The 27,673-nt window shown below is 50.5% G+C and overlaps 1 protein-coding gene across 1 annotated transcript; it reads left to right on the forward strand.

The window, feature by feature from the left end:
• On the forward strand, positions 1-26,445 carry Atp1a2 (ATPase Na+/K+ transporting subunit alpha 2). Its single transcript, XM_076862359.1, has 23 exons — positions 1-106; positions 5,158-5,262; positions 5,352-5,411; positions 7,329-7,532; positions 8,193-8,306; positions 8,557-8,691; positions 9,372-9,489; positions 11,392-11,660; positions 12,487-12,685; positions 13,041-13,150; positions 13,335-13,469; positions 14,305-14,494; positions 14,630-14,805; positions 17,760-17,896; positions 18,627-18,777; positions 18,872-19,040; positions 19,266-19,420; positions 19,674-19,797; positions 20,150-20,295; positions 20,505-20,635; positions 23,489-23,590; positions 23,719-23,810; positions 24,668-26,445. Exons 1-23 carry the CDS (start codon positions 95-97, stop codon positions 24,694-24,696), a joined length of 3,063 nt encoding a protein of 1,020 aa, XP_076718474.1. The 5' UTR covers positions 1-94; the 3' UTR covers positions 24,697-26,445.
• Positions 26,446-27,673: the final 1,228 nt, after the last annotated feature.

Raw genomic sequence — 27,673 nt, forward strand, 5'->3', positions numbered from 1 at the left:
CCAGGGTCTCCGGCTGCCCCAGACGGGTGGTGTGGGCTTGGGATCTTCCTGGTGACCTCTCCAGCCTAGGTCCCCTCAGCCACTCTGCCCCAAGATGGGTCGTGGGGTGAGTATCCCCAAAGAGCAGGGGCCACTCTCTGGAGGGTGAGGGAGGCAACGAGAACGAGAAGGAGAAATAGGAGTGGGAGGGAGGGGGCCAGAAGCTGACCAAGTGCGATAGTTTGAACTTGGAACTGAGTCTCCCAGCCACACACACATGTACAGATCCCAGACACTGACACTCAGGGGACACTGACACTCAGGGGCCTACATGCCTCTTCTCAACCTGCCTCTGTCCCTCCCTTCCCTCCCAGGACTGGCCGTGAAGGCCACCATGCACCCCCCAGCCCTCCCTGCACCCCGACCCCACATTTCTGTGCACGTCTTCCTCAGGACAGTCTCTCACCCCATTTTCGGGCCTAAAGCTGACACTATTAGATCTCCCAGCCTCTGCTACCCTCTGAAAACATCCACTCCTCTGGGAGTTCCAGCCCGAGACCGTGGGGGTCCCCTCTGAGGTTGGAGGGGAGCAGTGGAGCATCCCGCTCTCTCAGTGTCACCAAGCAGTGCCCAACACCAGCTCCAGGGGCCTTGCGTGCCAGGGACAACTGGGAGGGGTGTGAGGAGGAGGAATGATGTGTCCCCAGTCCCCACGCTGGCACTCCTCTGGATGTCCCCAGCAGCACTGTCCTCCCCTCCAGGCCATGGGCTTTGAGGACTTTCCCAAAGGCTGGTGAGATCTGTGCCCCTCTAGCCCCAGTTCCAGTCCACTCCTGCCTATGGCTCTGCCAAGGGGAAGATTAACAACCATGTCGGGGCAGGCAGGGACAGGGCTTAGAATTTCTTGGAAATGAAATTCCCATATGGAGGAAAGCGACCCAGTGCCTTTACATACTGTGCCTGGCTGCTTTCCTTTTGTGGACCGCTGGCAAAAGAGGGCACAGAGGGAAAGGGCACGGAGAGAGCCGTGGGAGGGTATGAGGAAGACCGTGCCTGTGGGGAGCTGTGGGCCAATTTCTGGGTCCCTGGCAGAGGAAGGCAAGGACGTGTTATTGCACTGAGTTGAGCTGCTGGGAAAACTCTGAGCCTGACACCAGGGCTCCTGAGCTGGGTGGGAGCTGGAAATAGAACCAGTGCATGAATGTGCGCTGTGTGCGCGCCTGCGTGTGTGTGCGTGCACGTGTGTGTGCGTTCGCGTGCATGTGTCCACGGTCACATGTTCCTCATAGGCTGAAGTGCTGCAGATATTCAGGATGAGCACCTGTACTTGTTTCTCAGCAGATGAAATGTGCAAACTTTTAAGCCTTGGGCACATAGAGGTTACTGTGGGCTGGAGCAGGTGTGGGTCTGTAAACCCGCCCTTAGGAGCTGTCTGTGAGGTGAGGGTTTCATGGAGGAAGAGGTCACAACCCTGGGATCTTCAGCTAAACCTTGATATCTCTAGCTCCCTATGGAAAGGGAGTCCCCAAATGAGGTGCAGAGCCTTTGAAGAGAGGCCAGGGTTGATGGGGTCAGGCAAACCTCAAGTGGAAAGAAGGAAGCTACCCCCCTACCCTGTGCTGCTGTAGACAGTGTCATCCCGGCTCGCTCAGGGTCCTGGCCGGGGAAGCTATTTGATTTTGACTTCTCCAGTCTGTTCTTCTCTCCTGGGACTCCTGCAGCCCCCTGAGCCTTCACCCCCAGTAGTTACGGGGAAAGCAACAGCAAGATGAGTTAGAAGAAGACCTGGTCTCTTTGGCATCAAAGGCGGGGTGTGAAGTGGGAGGACTTGGGCCCTGGAGCTTAGAGTCCAACTTAAGGAGACCTCCAAAGAGGGAAAGCACCCACTACCCACACCCTGTTCTCGGGTTTCTGTCCTTTCCCTGCCTCTCCACTCCAGAGCAAGGCCTAACACAGTCCATCACCGGGTGGCCCTGAAGGACAGTGTAGGAGTTAGGAGAAGGGACGACACTGGTGGGAGGGAGCCCAGCCTGCTCCAGCTGCCGTGGAGGCTGGAGGGGGTGGGAAGAACTGGCTGATTTCCAGCTGCCCCCACTCTGTCCCAGCCTCTGGCTTTCTCAAAAAGAACTCTCTGTTCTCCTTCAGCATTCAAGACCCAGAGAGAGGGACTTGTGGCTGGGGGAGGGAGGAGGAGAGGGAAGAAGGGGGGGGGGGTCCTTGCTTCCTCTTTCTTTTTTGCCTGGGTAGCCTCTGGCCCCAAATCTCCGCAGGCTCCTGGCTGTGGAGCCTGAGATCTTTGCCAGGGCAGGAGGAGGGGGATGTCCCAAGCTCTGGGTCTGTGGGAGCATGGGGTGGGAGCTTAGGGAAAAGAGGCCCTGCATGGAGCGACTTAGCATGTATTTGATTCTAATTTTTATTACTTTATTTCATGTCTGAATGTACTAAAATTTCTCTGAGCTTTGCTCCTCGGCTCCCAACCCCAGCCCCCCTTGACGCATGCCCAGGCTCTGTTCCCATCCTGGAAGCTCCAGGGTGTGGGGTTGTCTATTCTCTGGTCTGATTTCTTGCTTTCTTGCCTCTGGTCCCTTCATTAATTTTCATCCTTTTTTTTTAAACATTTTTTTAGTTGTAGCTAGATGCAATATCTTTTTATTTATTTGTATGTGGTGCTGAGAATCGAACCCAGTGCCTCACACGTGGAAGGCAAGTGCTCTACCACTGAGCTACAGCCCCAGCCCCGATTTCCATCCTTTATCAACCCTGTCTCACCAAAGACAGAGTTAGTAAATTCAAAAAATTTTAATTCATCCAATTAAATGAACCCTCTGACCTGGGGCAATGGCACACACCTGTAATCCCAGCTACTCAGGAGGCTGAGGCAGGAGAATTGCAAGTCTAAGGTCAGCAATTTAGTGAGATCCTGTCTCAAAAATTAAAAAGGGTGAGATCACTCCTGGGTTCAACTCCCAGTGCCACCCCCCACCCCAAAATGAACCTTCTTAAGTCCCCTCGGGGAAAGAGAAGTGGAACTATCCCCAAGTCCTTCCCCACTTCTTCTGTTGAGCTACTTCTGTCTCCTTGATATGATCATCCCTTAGAAGGCTAGAAATGGATTGGATTCAAAGATGATTCAGATGAAGTCAAATGCATAATTTATTGGTCACTTTTTCTGAGAGGATCACTTCTGAGCAACACGCCACCAAGAGCTCATATGCTTTTAGGTCACTGCATCTTGGGAACAGGTATCCATCTTGCACTGTACCTCCTGCAGATGACCTTGCTCCTGTGGCCAGACTTCTGCTTCTCAGTGGGCTAGTTTTGTGACCTCTTATGATCGGGGCAGCTGCCATATTCCTGGGACTACTCCTAACTATTCTTTGATGGTTAAAAATTGCATTATTCTGCTGGGCATGGTGATGTACACTTGTAATCCCAGCAGCTTGGGAGGCTGAGGCAGGAGGATCGCAAGTTCAAAGCCAGCCTCAGCAACTTAGTGAGACGCTAAAGCAATTTAGAGAGACCCTGTCTCAAATATTAAAAAGGCCTGGGGATACGGTAGTGGTTAAGTGACCCTGGGTTCCGTCCCTGGTACTACCCATCTCACACATCAAATGCATTATTCTGGAGCACAGAGGATGTAGAGTGAAGAGCAGTGAACCTATTCCCTGTTATATCACAATGGCGGATACGTAAGAATATACATGCGTTCAAAGCCATAGAATGTACACCCCTCCCCCAAGAATGCACCCTTCTGTAGGTTGTGGACATTGTATGATTAAAAATGTGCCCTTTGGGGACTGGAGTTGTAGCTCAGCGGTAGAGTACTTGCCTTGAACTTGTGAGGCACTGGGTTCGATTCCCAGAACCACATATAAATAAACAAATAAAATAAAGGTCCATCAACAACTAAAACAACAACAACAACAACAACAACAACAACAAAAAACTGTGCTCTTTGGTGCTGGATGGCAGTTGTGGGGGAGGCTGTGCAATTGGGGGGCAGGGAATGCGTGAGGACGTCCTTGACTTTCCACTCAATTTAACTGTGAACCCAAACAAAATGACTCCCCAAGTCAGCCTCTAATTAATTAATTAGTTGCAGAGCTAGGGACTGAACCCAGGAGTGCTCTACCACTGAGCTGCTTCCCAGCCCTTTTTGTTACTTATTTTGAGACAGGGTCTCGCCCCGTTACCTGGGCTGCTGGGATTATGGTCATGTGCCACTGTGCCCAGTTCAGCCCATTTTTCAAAACAATCTCCCGCCCAAACCTGCATAATCCTGAAAAAGAAAATCAAAAACTTTGGCGGTCGATCCTACCAGTCTTCATGATGAGAAGAAGAGTCACCTCGGGGTTTAGAAAAACCCCTTCCTGAAAGCCCAGCGTAGCCTCCAGGATCCAGTGAGGAACCAGAGGCACCAGGCAGGAACCAAGCAGCCCGTGTGTGACGAGGACACTGTATCCTGAAGGAGAGGAGGAGAAATGGGGAAGACGGTGGAGTTTCTCACCCACGGTTCTTGGGCACTAGCCACAAATGCCAGGCCTCACCCAGCACCCCCTAACCTATCACTCTAAGATGGCCTGCTCTTGGACCCCCACTCTCCCCAGAAGTTCCCCGTGAGACTGTGGAGGCCTGGTAATGACCCTGAAGAGAAAGAGGGAAATGGGGGCTTCATGAGTCTATAGTTAGAACGTCCACCCCATCTCACAGATGACCCAGGAAGTGGCCAGATCTAAGAGTCACATGAATTCGAGTTTTCGATTTACTCTCAAATGCCATCTCTTATATTTTGGGACAAGTGGAACCAAGTTTCCACTTAACCCCATTGTGCTCTGGGGCACTGAGACCCGAGAAGTACCTTTTCCGGTCCCGGGCAGGCCTGGTTCTCTTGCCTAACCCCGGCTGTGAATCCTGGCCAGCAGGATGGACGGCGCTCCCACCACCCCTGGGTTCTCCTTCCCTGGGCACATGCTGACCCTCCAATCACAGGCTTGTCTCAGTTCATCGGTTCCACCCTTTCCACCGGCACCATTCTACCGCCAAACTTTTTCTCCCCTTTTCTGCCCCAAGATTTGCTTTTCCAAATCCCTGACCGTCTCTCCTCTTCTCTAAAGACAATAACGATGGTGTTGGGCAAAGACATTCACTGATCCTCTGTGCTCTCCCTTCCTCCTGCAGGATGGCCGGGAGTACTCGCCTGCCGCCACCACTGCAGAGAATGGGGGCGGCAAGAAGAAACAGAAAGAAAAGGAGTTGGATGAACTGAAGAAGGAGGTGGCCATGGTGAGGCCCACAGCTGGGAGAACTGCCCCTGTGCCCCGAGTCCCCTCAGCCTCCTTCCTCAAAGTAACTCCACGTCCCTTTCTTCCCAGGATGATCACAAGCTATCCTTAGATGAGCTGGGCCGTAAATACCAAGTGGACTTGTCCAAGGTGAGTGGACCCAAGAGGCGAGAGAAACGGGTATCAAGTGGGAGAACCTTGAGACTGTAATGCACTGTTCTTATAATTACAGGTGAGGAAACAGGCCCAGAGATAAGAGGGTTGCCCATGGTCACGTGGCTAGTTGGTGGCAGAGTCAAAACCAGAATCTGGACCCCTGCTTCCCAGTACAGAGCTCTTACCCTGTGATCCCTGGAAGCCAGGGCTCCTTAGAACACAGGCCTCTTGTCAGGGCTCTTTCCTTGACCCCAGGAAACCAGTGACACACAACTCTCACAGAGCCTGACCCACGTGGAATAGTAAGGTGGCCCGTTCCTGTTAGGACAGTGATTTGCTGAGTCCCGTTGCAGACATAGCACAGTGACATTTCCCTAATCCTTGCAACACCCCTATGGAAATATACCCTGTTGGCCTGGTTTATAAAGCAAGGCAACTCAGAGAGGGACAGTAACTTCCCGAGGTCACATAACAACCAAGGGAGTGGCACAGTCAGATTGTCAAGCTCATCATTTTGAAATATGTAAAGTATTGTTAATCTTCTGGGCCTCATGGTTGTACACCTGTTATTCCAGCTACCAGAGGATCACTTGAGATTTAGTTCAAGCCCAGTCTGGGCAGCATAGTGAGACCCTCTGGTCTCAAAAAAAAAAAAAAAAGTGTTAATAAAAAAGATATAGTAGGTCAATATCTCCTCCTATATTCCACTCCTTCTGGATTGCCCTTTTTTTGGGGGAGGGTATTAAGTACTGAACCCAGGGGCTCTCGACCACTGAGTCACATCCCAGCCCCTTTTTTTTTTTCATTTTTTTATTGAGACAGGGTCTCCCTAAGTTGCTTAGAGCCTCCCTAAGTTGCTGAGGCTGGCTTTAAACATGAGATCTTCCTGCCACAGCCTCCCAAGCCATCAGCTGCCCTTCTTAAAATTCCATGCCCCCATACCTTTACCTTACTTTATTTCCCTTAACAACACTTTGCACTCCTTGGCATTAATATGCATTTGTTTATTGTGCTCATGACCTCTCTAGATCACAGGCTCCACAAGGGTAGGGACTTTGCTAGTCTTGTCCATCGCTGGATTCTGCATAGTTTCGGATATGTAGTAGGTGCTCAATACACATTTAGTAAATGAATGATAGACACAACGATAAATAAAAAGAAATCACCTGTAATCCTAGCAGATTGGGAGACTGAGGCAGGAGGATCACAAATTCAAAGTCAACCTCAACAACTTAGCTTAGTCCCTATGCAATTTAGCAAGAACCTGTCTCAAAAAAAGCGGGGGGGGGGGGGGGAACTGGGGATGTGTCTCAGTGGTTAAGTGGTACCTGGGTTCAATCCCAAGTATATCCCAAAAATTTAAAAAGGAGAAATTCCTGATCAAAGTTAAGTAGCAATAAACAAATAAATAGAATTGCAAACAGAATTTTATTACTGTATTATGGGAATACAGAAAAGGGCATCTGACCCATGAACCTGGCACCAGGGGAACAGCGCCTGGCCAGGTTTTCTGTGGAAAGTTGAGTAATACTGATAGTCAGTGATGTATAGCTCTCTTTGTAGCCTTGGTAACAAGGGATAACTAAAAAAAAAAAAAGAGAGAGAGAGATGAGGAAGAACCAGAGGAGGTCTCCTTCCAGGGGGCTTATCTCCAGCCTGTCTCCAGGGAGATGTTGGGTCCTAATCAAAATGCGTCTCAATCCCAATACAACCAGAGGTGGAGCCTGCAAGGCCTCCAGTCCTCACAAATGCCACCTCCTCTGTGTGGTCTCTCCTCGTGTTCCCCGGCCCCTTCCAACCAGGTGGGGTTTTTCCTCTCCAGATGGACATCATTTCCCTGCCAAGGAGCTGTTGGGCTGTGGGGAGGGCTAGTTGGTTCCAGATGCTTCCACACCTTTCCTTGTTCCCTAGGGCCTCACCAACCAGCGGGCTCAAGACATTCTGGCTCGGGATGGGCCCAATGCCCTCACTCCTCCCCCCACAACCCCTGAGTGGGTCAAGTTCTGTCGCCAGCTTTTCGGGGGCTTCTCCATCCTGCTCTGGATTGGGGCCATCCTTTGCTTCCTGGCCTATGGCATCCAGGCTGCCATGGAGGATGAACCGTCCAATGACAACGTAAGCTGCCCTTGACCCCTGGCCCAGCTAGTGGCCCTGTGTCCCACCCTAAACCCCCAAATACAGTGATGGGGAGGGTGCAGGGAATAGGAGCCTCGAGTCACAGATCCACAGCTGACCCTGAACCTCAGGCAGATAAAGGCGTGAGGCTTCAGGACGCATCTACAACGCACTCCCCAACCCACAGACTCAACACTGCAGCCCCTCCCTGGTCCTCCCCAGGAAGTGGGCTTGTCCTCATTCCTGGGTCTTCACCCCTGGTGAAATCTTAGCCCTGGGAACTCTCTGAGAAGTTCCCTGCCCCTTCTGTCCTAGGAGATTGGGAGTCGGAATACCTAAGGAGGTTGAAAAGACTTTCCCCTGCCATTCTTACTCCCAGGCACAGCTGAAAGTCTGAGCTCTCCTGTGGATGAAATTGAGTATTCACTCTGAGTGACGGTTGCCCCTCTAGGGTGGAGAAGGTCAGATCCCTCCAATGCCCTCTCCTTGCCAGGAGCAGGACATAGACCTGTAATCCCCTTGCCAATCTGAGGACAGCCTGGGCGATTTAGGAGATCCTGTCTCAAAAATAAAAAAGGACTCGGTATATGGCTCAATGGTTAAGTTCCCCTGGATTCAACCCTCAGTACAAAAAAAAAAAAAAATCTCTTCCCTTATCAGCTGTATCTGGGTGTGGTGTTGGCAGCTGTGGTCATCGTCACTGGATGCTTCTCCTATTACCAGGAGGCCAAAAGCTCCAAGATCATGGATTCCTTCAAGAACATGGTGCCTCAGGTAGATGGCAAGGCCGGGGCCTAAGGGTTCTGGAATGGTCCAACTTATGCCCCTCTCGACTCTTGTGCTCTGTGATGGAAAAGGATAGAAAAGACTCTCCGGTTCCCTACACCAGGACCTAGGACTTTAGTTTTGTCCTTAAGAGTGTGGGGGCTTCTCCTCACCCTGGGTGGGGTTGGAGGAGACCATCAGGAGGTGAGAGCAGGCATGGAGACAAGCATTTCACGAGATGCCTATGGCCTCTCCTCAGCAAGCCCTCGTGATCCGGGAGGGAGAGAAGATGCAGATCAACGCGGAGGAGGTGGTGGTGGGTGACCTGGTGGAAGTAAAGGGTGGAGACCGTGTTCCTGCTGACCTCCGGATCATCTCTTCTCATGGTTGTAAGGTGAGGAGGTCACAGCAGAGCAAGTGGTTAGACCTAAGAAGCAGACCGCACAGAACTGAGAGTGGCCCACTTGGAGGTTTAAAAATTTGGAAACGTAATTCCCAACGTCCACTCCTCCCCTGTGTCTCCCAGCTGAACCTTCTAATGGCAGATGGTTCTTTTGCCCTGTTGCCTTGTTTCTGTGTGTTGTGAATGCTCTATACCCTGGGTATTTATTTGATTGCCCCTTTACAGTGATCATGTATTGAGTACGAATTCTGTGTCAGAGTCTTTACGTAAGTTCACACATGCTATTTGATTGCAGTCTGAAAGAACTGGTGCATGTGACCCCACGGGTTATGCCCTGGGCAACCTCAGGAGACACCATTTTCAGAGGCTACAAATAGTGTTAGTGGTGCCCCCTGGAGGTAGGCAATGTAGTGATTTTGTTCCCATTCTCCATTTTATTGATGAGTAGATGGAGGCTCTGTTAGTTAAGCAAATAACCCAAAGTCACGTAAGAAGTCAGGAAGAGCCAGGATTCCAAATCAGAGCAGGGACCATAGCTGAGTAATGCCATAAATATGTGATGAGGCCAAGTGTAACTCTGTTCCTCCTGTCGTGAAGATTAAGGGTGGTTGGAGCAGGTTCAGGAGACAGCTTTCTGCCCAGCTGATGACTCCACACTTTTTCCTCTTCAGGTGGATAACTCGTCCCTAACAGGCGAGTCAGAGCCCCAGACCCGTTCCCCCGAGTTCACCCACGAGAACCCCTTGGAGACCCGCAATATCTGTTTCTTCTCCACCAACTGCGTGGAAGGTAAGGAGCTGACCTGCTAGGGGAGCTCCTCGTAGCACAACGGAATCCCAAATCTGGGGTCTGCGATGTCACTTACTTGGTAAAAACTCTGCCATAGAAAGTGGCATTGAGGAGTTGGAGGCCCTGAATATTACAGAAATAGCACCCTCCAGAGAGCAGAATACTGGCCGGGGCAGTATGACTCCATGGGAAAGTCTCTGGCCTGTCCATCCTGACACTGAGTGGTTTCCAAAGCCTTCAGGTATTGGGTCAAGGGCACCCCACACCGACCTGCACATGGCTGGGTGGGGTGGTTCGCACCTGCAGCACCAGCTACTCGGGAGACTGAGGCAGGCAGATTGCAGGTTTCAGGTTGACCTTGGCAACTTAGCAAGAGTATCTCAAACTAAAACACAAAAAGGGCTGGCACTCTACCCCTGAGCTAAATCCTCAGTACCACATATACGTGCACATAGAGATTCCTAGTCATCGTTGGGTTCAACTAATGATGCCTTCTATTGATTGTGGTTGTGGACTAGTGGCTTCCATCTCCTCACTTTGACCAGAGCTCCAGGCTGGGGAGATTGAGGAAAGCTTGGGTCCCTCTTCAGGCTGCATTGTGGACTCACTTTGAAGTGGCTGCCCAATCTGCCCCATCCCTGTTTGGGATTCTAAAGAGGGACAGCAAAAGTCAATAAGAACTCTGGGAGCTGCCATTACTTAAAGGCAGGGGTCCAAACACAATTGAAACCTGTGCCCTCTGTGGTCAAGCCAGTGAGCTGAGTCAGGATGACTCAGGGAAGGAGCAGGCAGTAAGAGACAGGAGGGAAAAGAGACCCTGCTAGACCGCAGGCCTCTGAAAGCGGGACAAAGGAGACCTTGTGTCCACACCTTTCCCTTCCTATCACTCATTTCTCCTCAGGATATTATGTTTCTCTGGGGTTGTTTTCCTCCTTCAGCAAGTTGGAATTACAATAAAAATAACCATGCACTAAATTTCCTGAATTTTTAATATGCTGAGATTCTAAAATTTACATTTGCCACAATTGATTTGTTCGGAAATGCCTGATAAGATATTCATGTTGTTGATTCTGCAACTGGCTTTGAAAAAAGGAAGTGAATGGAATTAATAGCTGTTGATTGCCTACTGTGTGCCAGTCACTGACCTAGGTACATGATGGCATTATCTTTTTTTTTTCTTTTGTAATTATAGATGGACAGAATGCCTTTATTTTTATTTTTATTTTTTATTTTTATCTGATGTTAAGGCTCGAACCCAGTGCCTCACACATGCTAGGCAAGCACTCTGCCCCTGAGCTACAGCCCCAGCCCGTGATATTATCTTATTTAATTATTAAAACAACCTCTAGGTAGGAATTCAAACCCAAATTTGGCTGACTTCAACTTTCATATCCTTTACACTATACCACACTTCCTTTCCCCAAAGAATCCCTGTAATATCACATAAGAGTTAATAATTACCTAGCTCCTTTTACAGAAATTCATGAAACGTGAAACAAACATCAAGAAATCAAATCTTGAGATTACACACACACACACACACACACAAAAAAAAAAAATCCATAATGAGTGCTTTGTGTTCACAATATGCTTTTGGATAGTACCAAGATTGATTTTACTAAAATGCCGCAGGCAATTTTTACTTTATTTATCAGATCTCCTCCCTTTGAACTTCAGAATGATTTGTAAGGCTGATCCTGGGGCCTAAATATAAGAGAAAAAAATCTGCTCTTGTATCAAGTCTGGGATTGGTGACCTATGCAGAGAGGATAAGCGTGTGCGAGGTGCCACCTACTGAAAACAGGCTCCAGGATCTGAGTTCTCAAGTTCATGGTTTTCTTTGCTCAGAAACATCCCTGGAAGACCCAAGGCATCATCCTGGCGTCCCTACCTCTGTTTCAGGCACTGCCAGGGGTGTGGTGATCGCCACAGGTGACCGGACAGTCATGGGCCGCATCGCCACTCTGGCCTCAGGCCTCGAGGTTGGGCGCACACCGATAGCCATGGAGATCGAACACTTCATCCAGCTCATCACAGGGGTGGCTGTGTTCCTGGGGGTCTCCTTCTTCGTGCTGTCCCTCATCCTGGGCTACAGCTGGCTGGAGGCAGTCATCTTCCTCATTGGCATCATCGTGGCAAATGTGCCCGAGGGGCTTCTGGCCACTGTGACTGTGAGTAGATCAGACGGAAGTACCACCAGGGGAGGCCCTCATGACCCTGTCCTCAAAATGACAGAGGCACAAGTGCTTATTAGCATTCAGCATTTTTTGTTGTTGTTGTTAATATCGAGTGCCTAAAGTCCCATATCAGGTGCTGTTCTGAGAGATCATGTTCTGAGAGATTCATGGTTCAGAGTTTGAGTCTGAAAAATCTCGAGTTGGAATATATCTGGGCCCTTGACTTTCTCCTCTGGAGCTTGTTATGGTCACCTTTTCTCACCATGTGCTCATTCCTCTGTGCCGGCTGGGGCTCCTCCTGGCCAACTTGCCTGCAAAGGCTTTCTCAAAGGTCACAAATGACTAACAAGCAGATCCAGTGACCTTTTCTCAGCTCCCATCCGTAACTCTGCAGCTGAAATGGATACTGCAGTTCATCCTCCTAGAATTCTGTCCTCCCTCAAGTGCTGTGATGGGTCACTCTCCTGGTTCTCTTCTCCTCCATCCCCTACTCTGATTATGGGGCTTCAGCCTTCTGCTCTTCTCCTTGTACCCCCAGAATGAAGCCATCTCCTCCCGCAGTTTCTAGTGCACCTTCTGTGAGGATGGCGGTCACATCCCCACTCCCTTTCTGGAGTTCAGTCCGATATCTTCAACCCCCTGCTGGGCACTGAACCCTAATATTCACCTACGATCCCACCTCAACACATCTGAAGTTGAACACATTCACTGTTCACTGCAAGGAGGAAGGAAGACAGAATAGAGCCATGGTCTAGCACAAGGTCATGGACATCCATAGCTCCCAACTTAACCCTTTTTAATTCTCCTCTCTCTCAATCAGGTGTGCTTGACCCTGACAGCCAAGCGCATGGCGCGGAAGAACTGCCTGGTGAAGAACCTGGAGGCGGTAGAGACCCTGGGCTCCACGTCCACCATCTGCTCGGACAAGACGGGCACCCTCACCCAGAACCGCATGACCGTCGCTCACATGTGGTTTGACAACCAGATCCATGAGGCTGACACCACTGAGGATCAGTCTGGTGATTGGGCGCTCCGGGGGACAGAGGGGAATGGAGGGCGTCACAATGGCAGGGTGGCTGGGGGTGAGATAAGGGTTCTAAAAGGGGGGCAAAGGCAGGCTTGGTGGTGCCCACCTGTAATCCCAGCAATTCAGGAGCCCGAGGCAAGAAAACTGCAAGTTTGTGACCAGCCTTGGCAATTATCCAGACCTTGGGTCAACCTTTTAAAAGATGGCTTGGAATGCAGTCCAGAGGTAGAGTGCCCCTGGGTCTAGTCCCCAGGACTACACATTCACACACACACACACACACACACACACACACACACACACGGGAGCCAAGTTACTGATACTGATTCTCCCTCATTCCTTCCCAGGGGCCACTTTTGACAAACGATCCCCGACGTGGACAGCCCTCTCTAGGATTGCTGGTCTCTGTAACCGTGCTGTGTTCAAGGCTGGACAGGAGAACATCTCTGTGTCCAAGGTAAGGAGTCAGCCAGCCACACAGCAGGTGTGTTGGGGGGATGTCCCCAGAGTCCCCCTGTGGTGCCCAGCTTTCCCCCCCTCACACCCTGTGGGGCTGCCTTGGGGACGTGAGTGCCCTCTTCTCTAGTCCTCCACTCCCTTCCTCCCCCTGCTGTGACACGAAATTCTCTTCTCTCTGGCAGCGGGACACAGCTGGTGATGCTTCCGAGTCAGCTCTGCTCAAGTGCATTGAGCTGTCTTGTGGCTCAGTGAGGAAGATGAGGGACAGGAACCCCAAGGTGGCAGAGATTCCTTTCAACTCTACCAACAAGTACCAGGTCTGGATGGGCTTCTGGGACAGAGGGAGAGAAAGGGAAAAATTATGGAGAGTGGATATAGCCAAAGGGATCAAAAGAAAGAATGAACGAGGTCTCTGAAGGTCATGTCCTCTCACCCCGCTCACTCCCAGAACCACTCGCTTGACGGCATGTCTGGTTGCAATCACCCACTAACCCCCAAACCTTACTACATCCCTTACACATGCAGACTGTCACCCTCTCAACTCGTCTTCCCTTAGCTCCCCATCCACTGTCCTCCAGCTCTGCCATCCCATTTAATTGAAGCATGCTTCTCTAATTCCCTTATGGTAGTTTTTAGACATCTGCTAAATGCTAAGAACAGCCTCAGCTATAATGTCTATGAGCCGTGAAGGTAAAGCCCCCTGGGCCGTTGCAGGATGGGGGGATATTCATGAGGCCCATCTATCTGCTAGCACAGTGCCTGTCTTAACTGATTTTTAATATCGAGACAGGGTCTCACTAAGTGAGTAAGGGCCTTGCTAATTTGCTGAGGCTGGCTCTGAACTCACGATCCTCCTGCCTCAGCCTCCCAAGTCACTGGGATTACAGGTGTGCACCACCATGCCTGGCTTCTTAACTGATCTGAATAACTATTTGTTGAATGAATAACTGTCCTACGGAAGCAACTCTCACTCAGATCACAAGAGCACCCTTTTACACACAGAGATTCTCCCTGTGTTGACCCTGTTTGATTGGATTTTTTAAAGGAGATTTCCTTACCAGAGCTCACTGCTCTGAACCAAGTCCTGTGCTGGGCAGTGGAGCCCACCAAGACACATACAGCCCCTTCCGTAACTGCCTTTTCCCTTTCCAGCTGTCCATCCACGAGCGAGAAGACAGCCCCCAGAGCCATGTGCTGGTAATGAAGGGGGCCCCAGAGCGCATCCTGGACCGGTGCTCCACCATCCTGGTGCAGGGCAAGGAGATCCCCCTCGACAAGGAGATGCAAGACGCCTTTCAAAATGCCTACATGGAGCTGGGAGGACTGGGGGAGCGTGTGCTGGGTGAGGGGCCAGAAAAGGGGCCCAGGGCTGAGAAAGGGACTCCCGAGCCTCTGCCGTGTCCCTGGGGCAAGGACCCCTGGGCGTGCCCAGGCAGCAACTCTGCGGCCCTCACTCCTCCCTTCCGCCCACCCCCAGGTTTCTGTCATCTGAATCTGCCTTCTGGAAAGTTTCCTCGGGGCTTCAAATTCGACACGGATGAACTGAACTTTCCCACGGAGAAGCTCTGCTTTGTGGGGCTCATGTCCATGATTGATCCCCCGCGGGCAGCTGTGCCAGATGCTGTGGGCAAGTGCCGAAGTGCAGGCATTAAGGTACCGGCTTCCCTTCCTCCCCTCTGTCCTCACTGCCCTCCTGCCAAAGGTCAAGGGACTGCAATTCGCTGCTGCGCTGAGACACACAAGCCCACGGGGGGCTGCCTTCCCACTGACGCAGAGGAGCTGTCCCTCCAGAGGGAGAAGCAGGCCTCAGCCTGGAGCTCTTGCCCTCTCTTTGCTCAGAGTGGTCAGTGTCCCGAGCCATCCTCTGCCTCCCTGGCACAGCTCATGTCCCACCTGCCTGTGCAGCCTGCGCTTCTGATTGCAAGCACAGGCAGGCTCCCCTCCCTTGGAGCCCTGGTTGTCTGGCCTTTCCCCACTCCTGCCCACTCTCGAACTGTCTGCACTGGGATCAGCAGGCTCTTGTCTGCCCCCAGTCACTGCCCGTCACCCCGTAGACATCTCCATACCGTTCCCAACTGCACTGGCTTCTCAGGGACCACTCCCTCCTCCGTGCTATGTTTGTTCTTCTAACAAATATTTGTTTGCCAACTGTATACCAGGCACCGTGCAAGGCGCTGGAGTCAACAAACAAAACCTCCCTTCCATCTTCTCACTTTCCTGTTTCCAAGACAGCTGTTTACCATCCCCCTTTTCTGGTCCTCCACTCTGGTACTATCACTCGCTCTTCTTCTTTCAACATCTCGGATGCTCCCAAATGAATGCCACTCAGGCCATCTATAGAGGGCCAGGTCCTGTGGTAGCCACTGACGATACAAAGATGAATGAGACACAGGGCTTGGCCTCCAATCTCTGGTCCCTCTAGGGAGTCAGATGCATTTACAGCCCATCACAGGACAAGCAGAACAGTTAGATCATCAAGCTCCTATTATGGGTCAGGTACTCTCATAAAAACAGTCCATTAGGGCTGAGTCTGGGATTCAGTGGTAGAGTGGCCCTAGGTTGGATCCCCAGCACCGCAAAAATTCAGTTGTTTAAAATTTTTACATGAGTCAGGCTCTATTATAAGCAATCAACCTCCACGATCTCATTTAATCTTCATAATAGCCCTCTGAGTAACCATTAGTGTTTTCCATTTTTCACAGAAAGGGAAACTGAGGTGGAAAGGAACAAATCCAAGGTCACACAGACAGTCATAGAGCCAGAACTTGAAACGAGGCAAATCCTGCTATTTTTTTTTAATATTTATTCTTAAGTTTTAGATGAACATAATATCCTTATTTTACATTTATGTGGTGCAGAGGATCGAACCCAGTGCCTCGTGCATGCCAGGCGAGCGCTCTGCCACTGAGCCACACAACCCCGGAGCCCCCTGTTATTTCTCAACCATCACACAGGAGGACTTGGTGCTGTGTGTATGTGTAGACTCTGAGCCCCACCCTGACCACTCGGTCTCTAAGGGAAACATCATTACCTCCATTTAAAAAAGAAACGAAAACTCAAAGTGGCTAAATAGCTTGCTCAAAATAGGACTGCTGAAAGAGGTGGATTGGAGAAAATGAAGCGTGGCGGGCTTGTCTGGAAGCCCTGCTCCTCCTCCCGGCTCAGAAGCCTCAATCATGGTGGCCCGGGCAAGGACTCCGTGGGAGGTCAGATCAGGGAGAAGTGAACTCAGAGAGCTGGACAGTGTTCGACACAGGGGACGACACTTGATCTGGGCCTTGAAGTCTGGAGTCAGGGAAGGGAAGTCATGGCAAGACCCGGGGAACAGCATGTGCCCTGACATGGCTACATTGTATGGGACCAGAGCAGGTGGAGGGGGCAGGGTTGGGGGAGGGATGGCAGAGGAGCCCTGGGAATTGAGATGGGAACGTTGGATCAGGACCAGTTGGAACAACTTTACTTAGATTCCAGATTTGGCCTTTATCCTGTATGTCACAAAGGGCCCAGATGTCACCGGCCTGGCTTCAAGGCGACTAGGGACGGAGGAGGGACTGGATTTGGGGGAGAGCTGAAGTCAGGCAGACAGGTTAACAGGCCGGCTGGGTGCCGTGGCTCACACCTGTAATCCCAGCAGCTTGGGAAGCTGAGGCAAGAGGACCATGAGTTGAAAGCAGTTTAGCAAGGCCCTGAGCAATTTAGCAAGACACTCTCAAAATTGAAAGGAAGGAAGGAAAGAAGGAAGGAAGGAAAAAGAGGTGGGGCTGTGTCTCAGTGGTTAAGTGCCCCTGGGTTCAATCCCCGTACCTAAAGGAAAAAGGAAGCTGCAACAAGAAATGGTGTCCTGAACTAGGACAACAGCAAAGGGACTGGAGAGAAATAGTTGCAGTTGAAAACTGTTTGGAGAACGTGGTGACTGCACGGATGTGGGAGGGAAGATGATTATGGGAGAGGAGAGACAGATCGGAGGAGCAGGCCTTGTCAGGGTGGTAGGAGTAGAGATAATGAGTTCAATTTGGACCCTAGGTTTAAGGCATCTGCGAGAAACCCAGAGATGCGAGGGACAGTTGGAATACGGTTTAGAGCTCAAGAAAGGAGGTCAGAGCTGGGTCTGGTGGCACACACCCGTAACCCCAGTGACTGAGGTCACTAAGGCAGGAGGATTGCAAATTCAAGGCCAGTCTCAGCAACTTAGGGAGACCCTGTCTCAAAATTTAAAAAAAAAAAAAAAAAAAAAAAAAAAAAAAAAAGGCTGGGGATGTAGTTTAGTGGTAGAACACCTCTGAGTTCAATCCCCAGATCCAGAAAAAGAAAAAGAGTGGAAAAAATCTAAACAATCCTAAAGAATTGAGGCTTCTCTTTCAGGGGATCCTCCTGAACTTGCACTCTGTCATGGATGCTTTCCCCCATTTAAACAAACTATCTCAGATCCCCTGAACACTATGCAATGTGTCGTGGTCTCCCCCATGCACTGCCCCCCACTTTCACTATTTGGACTGGGACCCACCAGCTTCAGATAGCTAATTGTCTGTCTTTATCCGAGTTTGGAAAAGGACTAGTAGGTGAAAATGTCAACCATGCTCTCCTTTTCTTCCTATCCTCCCCACCAGGTGATTATGGTAACCGGTGATCACCCTATCACAGCCAAGGCCATTGCCAAAGGTGTGGGCATCATATCAGAGGGTAATGAGACCGTGGAGGACATTGCAGCCCGGCTCAACATCCCTGTGAGTCAAGTCAACCCCAGGTGAGGCCTTTGCAGGAACCCCTTGCTCCTAATCAACACATCCTCTCCCACAGAGGTCTGAAGTTTCCCTGGGAGTGAGTGTGTGGACAGCATCTCCGGGACCGTCAGATGAGGGCCTGACCTCTGACCTCTGTGACTGGTTCCTCAGTCCTGAGTGTGGGTTCAGACTTTTCCACTAACAATCTCTGTAACCTTGAAGGCATCTGTACCGCCCCGAACCTCTATTTACTCAGTTACAAAATGAGGGTGCCAGCAAGGCATGCTGGCACCTGCCTGTGACCCCAGCTACTCAGTAGGCTGAGGCAGAAGGATTCCAAGTTCAAGACCAGCCTGGGCAAGTTGGCGAGATCCTGTCTCAAAATAAATAATAGAAAGGGCTGGGGGCGAAGCTCAGTGGTAGAGCACTTGCCTAGCGCGTGTGAGTCCCCAGTACCAAAAAAACGACGACGACACCGTCTGCATCTACACGCAGGGTTCCTGCAGGAGTAGGACATGCATGAGGGGACCAGCGCACACCTGGCACACTGGACTCATGCCCATGGTGATGCTGCATGAGGATGTAGTGTCACCTCCTCAGAGAGAAATGGGGGAACTGAGCACTCGGAGAGAGGGGCATTGAAACAGTGAGGGAGCCCGGCTTAGCAGGAGCCTGGGGCCCAGAGGTGGCAAGGGGATGGAGGGGGACTGGCTTGGGCACAAGCTTTCAGTCCCTGCTTCCCCTACCCTCCAGAGAAGCCAAAGCATGTGTGGTCCACGGCTCGGACCTCAAGGACATGACATCGGAGCAGCTGGACGAGGTCCTCAGAGACCACACGGAGATCGTGTTCGCCAGGACCTCCCCGCAGCAGAAACTCATCATCGTGGAGGGGTGTCAGAGGCAGGTGAGCGGGGGGGCCGGGGACAGGGACAGGGTAAAGTCAGGGGTCAGACCAGCACGGACTTGGTCCTCAAGTAGCGGCCACGTCTTCTCTCCAGGGAGCCATTGTGGCGGTGACAGGGGACGGGGTGAACGACTCCCCTGCGCTGAAGAAGGCTGACATTGGCATCGCCATGGGCATCTCTGGCTCTGACGTCTCTAAGCAGGCGGCCGACATGATCCTGCTGGACGACAACTTTGCCTCCATCGTCACAGGCGTGGAGGAGGGTGAGGAGGCTCAACGTCTTGGGGCAGCACCTGGCGTCTGAAGCCAGCATCTCTGCTTCTCGGACCTTTTGCCCCCACGAAAGGGTCGGCCCAGGGTTCCAGCTGGCAGCCCCAGCCTGCTTTAGGTTCCCTGAAACATAAAACCTTCCTCTCTCAGGAGAAAGGGCAGGTAGGGGTGGGAAGGGTTCCTCTAATCCCCCTGACGCCCTCCGGACCTCTCCGCAGGCCGCCTGATCTTTGACAACCTGAAGAAATCCATCGCGTACACCCTGACCAGCAACATCCCTGAGATCACCCCCTTCCTGCTGTTCATCATTGCCAACATCCCCCTCCCTCTGGGCACCGTGACCATCCTCTGCATCGACTTGGGCACAGATATGGTGAGCCCAAAGGAAGCAGGGGGCAGACAAGGAAGTCCTGTCGTCACAGTGGGTGGCTGGGTGCAGATGAAGGAGAGGAGCTCTCGGGAGGCTGGCCGGTTAGAGAAGACAGGTGCAGGCCCACCGGATAATAGGGTGTCAATACCTGTGGGCTGAATTGTGTCTGAGAGTCTTCGCTGCCAGCGGGCTGCTGTTCCTGTCATCTCCCACATCCCTTCAAATGCCCTCCCTTCCCTCCGTCCTACCCACTCAGGTCCCTGCCATCTCCTTGGCTTATGAAGCTGCTGAGAGTGACATCATGAAGCGGCAGCCACGGAACCCCCAGACAGACAAGCTGGTGAATGAGCGGCTTATCAGCATGGCGTACGGACAGATTGGTGCGTCAGGCCTGGGACTGGGGAGCGAAGCTCACAGGCTTCTTTTTCCAGCATGCAGGAGGGATGAGCCTCAAGAAAATTTCCAGGACAGGGACCAGCTCTCTGAGTCAGGGACTTCCATTTCTTTCCTTTTTTTTTTTTTTTTTTTTTTTAATAACTTTATTTTATTCCTTTTTTTTTTTTTTTTTAATGTGGTGCTGAGGATGGAACCCAGTGCCTCACGCGTGCCAGGCAAAAGCTCTGCCACTGAGCCAAGCCCCAGCCCGAGGGACTTCATTTCTGGCCCTGAGGAGCTGGCCCCTTCTTGCTTCCTTCTCTGACCCAGGCCCTGCCCTTTGTCCACCACCCACAGGGATGATCCAGGCCCTGGGTGGCTTTTTCACCTACTTCGTGATCCTGGCAGAGAACGGATTCCTGCCATCGAGGCTGCTGGGAATCCGCCTGGACTGGGATGACCGAACCATGAATGACCTGGAGGATAGCTATGGCCAGGAATGGGTGAGTGGGGCTGTGTGATGGGATGCACACGTCCGGAGGGCCGGGGTGGTGAACACCTGGCTGGAGTGGCCACAGAGACCCCAGGGACTGGGGGCAGAGTGTAGATTGGATGCCAGCGTTTAACAGGGCCATGTGAAGCTCGAGGCATGGCATGCTCTGGTCCCACCCCTTCCTCTGACACTCTCACCTCTCTCTGCCACCCTCCCCAGACCTACGAGCAGCGGAAGGTGGTGGAGTTCACGTGCCACACGGCCTTCTTTGCCAGCATCGTGGTTGTGCAGTGGGCTGACCTCATCATCTGCAAGACCCGCCGCAACTCCGTCTTCCAGCAGGGCATGAAGTGAGCCCCACCCCAACTGGCACCCACCCACCCAGGCAGAGTGCGCTGGGCTCGCTCTCCAAGCCACAGGCCAGGCTTCCAACGCCAGCTCACGTGACTCAAACCCCTGGGCCCAGGTCTGCCAAGGGGGCATCCAATTTTAATTGGGTACCCAGAGATTATCCATAGCCAGATTTGAAATAGATGAAAGACAAGGAAGGAATGATAGGACTATTTCCAATGAGTTCAGATTTTGCTCCTAAAGTTACAGTCTCTTCCACCTTCCTTCCTTTCCAGTTTCTCTCTCTCTCTCTCCCACCCCCTCTCTTTCTCCCTTTTTACAGTACTGGGAATTAAACCCGGGATGCTCTACCACTGAGCACATTCTCTGCCCTTTTTTTTTAAATTATTTTCATTGGTGCCTTATAATTATACGTAATAGTGGGATTCACTTTTGCTGTATTCATACATGCAGATAACATAATTTGATTCCTTTTAATTTTGAGACAGGATCTCACTAAATTGCCCAGACTGGCCTCAAACTTGTGATCCTCTTGCCTCAGCCTCCTGAGCAGCTGGAATTACAGGATGCTCCTTGTAATCCCTGTATACCCTGCTCCCTTCCCCATCTCTTACTTGAGAGCCACTCACCCTCACCCTTTGCCCGGCCCTAAATCCAGGGTCTCCTGTGCTCCCACCACCACTCAGCAAGTCGTCTAGTGTACAGCATTTGCCCTGTGGTGCCACAGTCCACCTGAAAGCATACCCTGGCCTTCTCACAGGGAGACCATACGCCTGGCACGATGCTAAGTTTCTCACAGACACTCTTAGCCTCATAATAGATATAGGAAGGGGATCTTATTGTTTAACTTGAATGGACAAGAGGCCCCAAGAAAGTTAAATGGACTAAGGCCATCAGCTGGCAAAGAGCCACCAAGCCCAAGCTCTGGGCTCCCAGTTCACGATGTGATCTCTCACCCATCACAGAGCCTGGCACCTGTTCAGAACTCAATAATTGTGATGCCAGCGTGGATGGGTGTTGAGGAATGCTCAAAGTATCAGTCTGGTGATCTTCATTCTCTTCTACTGAAATTAATTGTCATGATTCCCCAAGTGAGTTTTGTCCCAGAGAGTCTAAGAAATTGAGTACAGTCCTGGGGCTTGGAACTTATTATGCCCCAGGCTGATACAGGAAGGTGAACCATAAGACTGGCCAAGTCCAGCCCATCCGAGGGGCAAGTGGGAAAGTCCAGCTGGGTATAGAGAAGGAATACCATTACCAACGAGTCACCTGGCATTCTCAGAGCACTTTGGCCTCACCTTAGGTCCAGAGACCATTGGGGGTCCTCAGAGTTGCTGTTTGCATTATTTTAAAAAGTTTATCGAGCCAGATGCAGTGGCATACACCTGTTATCCCAGCTACTCAGGAGACTGAGGCAGGAGGATCATAAGTTTGAGGCCAGCCCCTACAACTTAGCAAGACCCCCTCTCAAAATAAAATAAAAAGGGTTGGGGATATAGCTCAGTGGTAGAGCATCCCTGGGTTCAATCCCTAGTTACCATAAAAAATTTTTTTTAAAAACTATCAAATGCTTACCTATGAGAAGGCGACCAGGCTTGCCAACATGTTCTCAAGCAAAAGTAAAAAAAAAAAAAAAAAAATATCATGATGTACAGTGATTGCTTGTTAATCCCCAGTTCTGCTTGGAAGCCATGACTAAGTCTAAAAAGTTTTAAATGGGGAAATATATTCATTACTTATTAACTAATGCAACTGAAGAGACAAAGATTAATTAAAATGTGGGGTTTATGGAAGAAAAACAAGATAGTCCTTGGTGATCACACAGCTGGGGAGTCCTCAAGCCATGAAGGGTACTGTGCATGAGCCTACAGAAGAGGGAGTGACAGTATGACCAAGCGTTCTGTGTTCCAGAGCTTTCCAGGTAGTGTTCTCTTATTTTCCCCAGAAGTTCTATGATATAAAGGTGAAAAATTCTGTTTTACAGAGAAAGAACATGAGACTGAGAAGTTAAGCCTTGTTTATCACCCAAAGCCAGGAAGTGGCAGAGCTGGGGATAGACCCCACCTTTGTGACTCCAGAAACTGCCATCTAAACCTTATTCTGTCCTGCTTTTCAGTTCTGATGTAGTGGGCATGAGCTTCCCCTGGGCTAAGGACTCTACAACATCCTCTTCATCCAACAGGACATACGTAGGCTCCGCACCAAAGGAATAGCTTGCTGGGGAGATGACACTTTCCCAGACCATGTGCCTGGAGCAATGATAAGACTTATTATGCTGCCTGAGGGCAGCCCCATGTTGACCACTGCATCACAGAGCACATCATCCAGCATATAAGAAACAATTATTTATTGAAGGAATATGTGTGTGATAGACAACCAGTGCAGGTCAACCCAATAAGCAGAAAAAGAAAAAAAATGTATTTTTTTGTTCAGTTTGAGGCAGGATCTCACCAAGCTGTTGAGGCTGACCTAGAACTTTCAATCCTCCTGCCTCAGCCTTCTGCCACCACACCTGGAGAAGAGAAAACCTTTCTTTGGTTTTATAAAGCATGAGGATTTTGAAGGGGACACAGGAAGCTGTCACTTATAGCCCTTCCTTTACATTTCTCCTCTTCCATCCCCAGGGGTATCCTTGGGTCTCTCCCTCTTGACCCCCCTTAAAATGCTACTTATGTGGGCTGGGGCTGTAGCTCAGTGGTAGCACACTCGTCTGGCATGTGTGAGGCACTGGGTTCGATCCTCAGCACCACAGGAGAATAAATGAATAAAATAAAGGTATTGGGTTCCTCTACAACTAAAAAAGTATCTCTAAAAAAAAAATGATTCTTAAATTCCTTTCTTTGCCTTTTCAGGAACAAAATCCTGATTTTTGGGCTCCTAGAGGAGACAGCATTGGCTGCCTTTCTGTCTTACTGCCCGGGAATGGGGGTTGCTCTCCGCATGTACCCGCTCAAGTAAGTGTCTCTGTGGGTGGCCTGAATGAGTAGTGGGCCCCTCCAGGATTCAGAATCTATTTGAAATCCACTTTGTGTCACACCTTGCCAACCCTGACGCTCCTGACACTCTCCTCTGTTGCTTTCAGGGTCACTTGGTGGTTCTGTGCCTTCCCCTACAGTCTCCTCATCTTCATCTATGACGAGGTCCGGAAGCTCATCCTGCGGAGATATCCTGGGGGTAAGTACCCCACATGCCCCACCTGGGCCCCCCAGCAAAGCCATCCCCCACTATGGGTTGGTTACCTCTTTCCAGGGCTATGCACCCAGACTCCACCCCACCATAGATCCCTGCTTCTGCTCCTCAGAGCCCCCTGACTCTGGAACCCACCCACTCCCTGACCTCTGGGATTCTGCCTCCCACCTAACACATTCTGCCTAATTCACCATCTGTCTCTGAGACTCCCACCTTCCGCCTGGAATCACAGAACATCAGAATCAGAGGGGCCCTTTGAGGTCACCTATTGACCTCCATATTTTACAAAGAGAGGAGACACAGAGGTGAATTTGTTTAGGGTCATAAAGCAAGGAATAGCAGAACTGGCACTAGAAACAAGTCTCTGAATACCCAGGCACCAACCAACAAGTTGTGTGTTTTTGTGGACAAGCATTTTTGATGGCTTATTTAAGTTAAAAATGAATGACCTACAGTTCATGGATAGTGTTTGGTTTCACATGTCCAATATGGTGTGTGGGTGTGTGTGTGGGGGGGGGGGGCGTGTGGTTTTTAAATTGTTCCTATATAAAAAAAACTTAGGGACTTTGACATGAAATCTGAATTTCTGATTTCTGAAAAATCAGAAGAACTGTCGATCCCATGACGGAGTTGCTCACAGCTCCAGGGGGCAGCTGCTTCTGACAGTTTACCTGCTCCCTTAGTAGCCCAGCTGGAATTTGCAGCGTGACCCACCAGTGGGTTAAATGCAAGTCTCCCCTGCAGGCAAATTCTCCTTCCCCCTCCCTCCTTCTGCCCTTAGGCAGTTGATCTCTAACTTCCCTTTGAACTGACAGCAACCCTCACCCCACTGTCTCCAACAGGCTGGGTGGAGAAGGAGACGTACTACTAAGCCCAGTGGAAGAAGAACCAGGCCCAGGAGAGATGGGGTGCTTCAGAGGTGTTGCACAGATGGTGATGGGGACGGATGGAAAAAACTGGGGTGGTATTTGGGGGATTTGAGAAGAGAAAATGAGACAACTTAGTAGCCTCAGTTGGCGGGGTAGGTAGATAAGCCTAGGGTGATTGCTCCATAGACCTGACTGTGAACATGTGGACTAGACACTGCATGTCAGTGTCCCCTCCCCAGGTCCTTTCTCGTTCCATTCCACCATGTTGTCTATTTTGTCCCAAGGAATTGAGGGTTGCCCCAGCCCTCCTGGTGCCCTGTCCCTTCACTCCCACCTCCTACTCTAACAGATCAACATCCAAAGGCAGGGGGCTGTCTAATGGAGAGGAGGAAACCCTCTCAGGTTTTCCTAGATCCATTTATGGCTCCAGCCTCGCCAATCCCCCCACTTTTGCCCTCCTTCACATCTTTCCTGCTCTCTTCCTCTGCTTTCTCTCAGCTCTTGAAATCAAAGTATCCTCCTGTGAGCGCAAGAGCCTGAGGCCATGTAGAGAAGCTGGTTGGAGAGGTTGAGCCTGTTAGGGACCTGGGCAGGCAAGTGGGAGTCTAGGGTCCTGACCAGAGGAGAAAGACAACTAAGGAAGAGGGGCAGAAGAGGAGAAGCAGCTGTTTGATGTGTCTTGAGTCCTCAGGTAGACAGGTGGGCTCCAGGTCTGTGTCCTGACCTTCCAGAATACCCTGCCAGCAGACCAAATTCACACTCTCAGAGTGGCAGCAGAAGCAGGACCAGGAGGCAATCTGAGGAGCTCCATGGATGCCACACTCTGTGCACTGTGTGTCCTATTGGCTCTTGGCTAGTGGTCTTCTCATTCCAGCAGACCCAGAGGTCACAGAAACTCCAGCTGTTTCACACACACACACACACACACACACACACACACACACACTTGGCAATATCCCCCCTAAGTTTCTGGTCACTGCATGTGTTCTGAGACCACAGACAGCTGCCAGTTCTCTCCCAGCCTTTCCACTCTTGCCCCTTCATGCCCGTCCTGATGAAACCAAGTCATCCCTGGCCCTGCCAAGCCAGCCCTGGAAAAGGCATTCCCTGGCCATTGGCTGGAATTGGGGTGGACAAGTTCCCAGAACATTCCTGTCTTTCGGGGACACACAGAATCAGCATAGTTCATGACATGGCCAGAACCTTTGGACATCAAGAGGGAAAATATTAAGAAACTTGCCTTTGACCTCTCAGTTGGCAGGGATACTCCTCCCAGGCAAGTGCCCTTCACACTGATGATCACTGGGCCCACTGCCCTGGAGCCAGGGAGTTGGTTTCATGTTCCTATGGCAGAGCTTTTCTTTACTCCCTCTCCACTTTGCTTTGCAGGCAGCTCTGCCCCTTCTCTAAGCCTGGCTTAGAAGGCATTGGGAATGCACAGGGTCACCTGCCTGAGCCAGCAAAAGAGAAAGAGAGATGCCTAGGGGAAATGGGCGGCCTAAGGCAGAAAGGGAGGAAGCACAAAAGACAAACATTAGGTCAGGCCTGTATACAGACTGCCAACAGCTACCATTTCATTGCACTGGAAGTTTGTCTTATCAGAAGCACCTTGAAATAAGTGAGTCATGGTCTTGGGCTTGGAAATCTGAATGGGAAACCATATTTATCTGGGTCTGATTAATTTGAAATTATTGACTGTGGACAAAAATTCATCTTGCACAATCAATAAATACGGCATTTTGTTTAGTAAATTAAGAGCATCAATAATATTGCTATGAGTGGCATATTTACTCTCCCTAAAACAATACTTTTCAGGCACTTTAAGAACATCCATTTAGAAGTAGCAAATGCATGGGCTAATTATCATCAATCCTGACAGAATTGTTAAAGAAACATCTACAAGGTCTTTACTGGTGACCTTTTGTAAGACATTAGTTTGAGGTACTACATATGTACTTGAAAATAATAAAGTTGCATTTCTTTATGGAAAAAAAAAGTCTTTCATAATTGATTTTTATACTTCATACTTGTCTCTCTCCCAAATGGCTGTATTAAAATATGTGCTATGGCAGGCCTTGGTTTGTAGAGGGTTCAACAGAGAGAGCACAAGTATCCAGGGTATGAGGGAAAAGACCTGAGAGCAGACGGGGCTGATGGAGAAAGCTAAGAGGCTAAGAAGTTAGATTGCAAAATAACTTACAAGAAAATATAGAGGAGGTCCCTTCCTCAGAGCCAATCCCACTCCAAGAGCCACAATAGTTTTTCCAGGACAGCAAAGAGTCTGTATGTCTATGAGGGCCCAGACCTCGTGGCCAGTTTGACTTTTTCTGGTCTAGACCAAAATCAGGCCACTTTCAACCTGTCCAGTTGCGGGAAGGAGGCCATAGGCTGAGAGTCTCAAGGTCAACCCCAATCAATAGTCTATACCATATTCAGAATCCTGTTCTGGATTTAGGGGACACCCACAGCCTTGAAATTCACCTGAGTAGGACATGTTGGTAATCTTTGTGGGCAGAGTGTGATGGGCAGTAGGGCGGGACACTTTGTGCTTGGAGTTGGAGGGGTGGATGGGTGGTGTGCATTCCTCCAAGGAAACCTGGGAGTTGGGGCCTGGGAGACACCATCTCTTATAGCCCATACCAGGATTTCAGAATAACAGTCAGAAGTCACTTCTTACCCAAGCTGTGTTCTGACCCCTTTATTAAAACTATTGGTGGAGTGATGTTGGTCCTCCTAGGAATGTTTGTAGGAGCAATAACTGCAGCTTGCTTTGTGTCATGGCTATGTAACTTTTATCCCTAAAAGTTTGATTAAAGGAAACTGATCGAAGTCCCTTTATCTTACCTCAGGGCCTATATTCTCAATGGCCCCTCCAACATGGACACTGTCCTCTCCTCTGCCTGGCTTCCCTACTTCATTTAGATCACCCCTTAAATATTACCCCCTCAGAATGGCCCTCAGATCCCACCTCATATAAAG

The sequence above is a fragment of the Callospermophilus lateralis genome, chromosome 7 (assembly GCF_048772815.1).
Source record: "Callospermophilus lateralis isolate mCalLat2 chromosome 7, mCalLat2.hap1, whole genome shotgun sequence".
Classification (NCBI taxonomy): Eukaryota; Metazoa; Chordata; class Mammalia; order Rodentia; family Sciuridae; genus Callospermophilus; species Callospermophilus lateralis.

Bases quoted from the DNA above. Each gene is read 5' to 3' on its own strand.
- Atp1a2 (XM_076862359.1), top strand. The intron at 8,692-9,371 runs GTGAGGAGGTCA...TTTCCTCTTCAG, and splicing joins TCTCTTCTCATGGTTGTAAG to GTGGATAACTCGTCCCTAAC. The intron at 12,686-13,040 runs GTGATTGGGCGC...ATTCCTTCCCAG, and splicing joins CACCACTGAGGATCAGTCTG to GGGCCACTTTTGACAAACGA.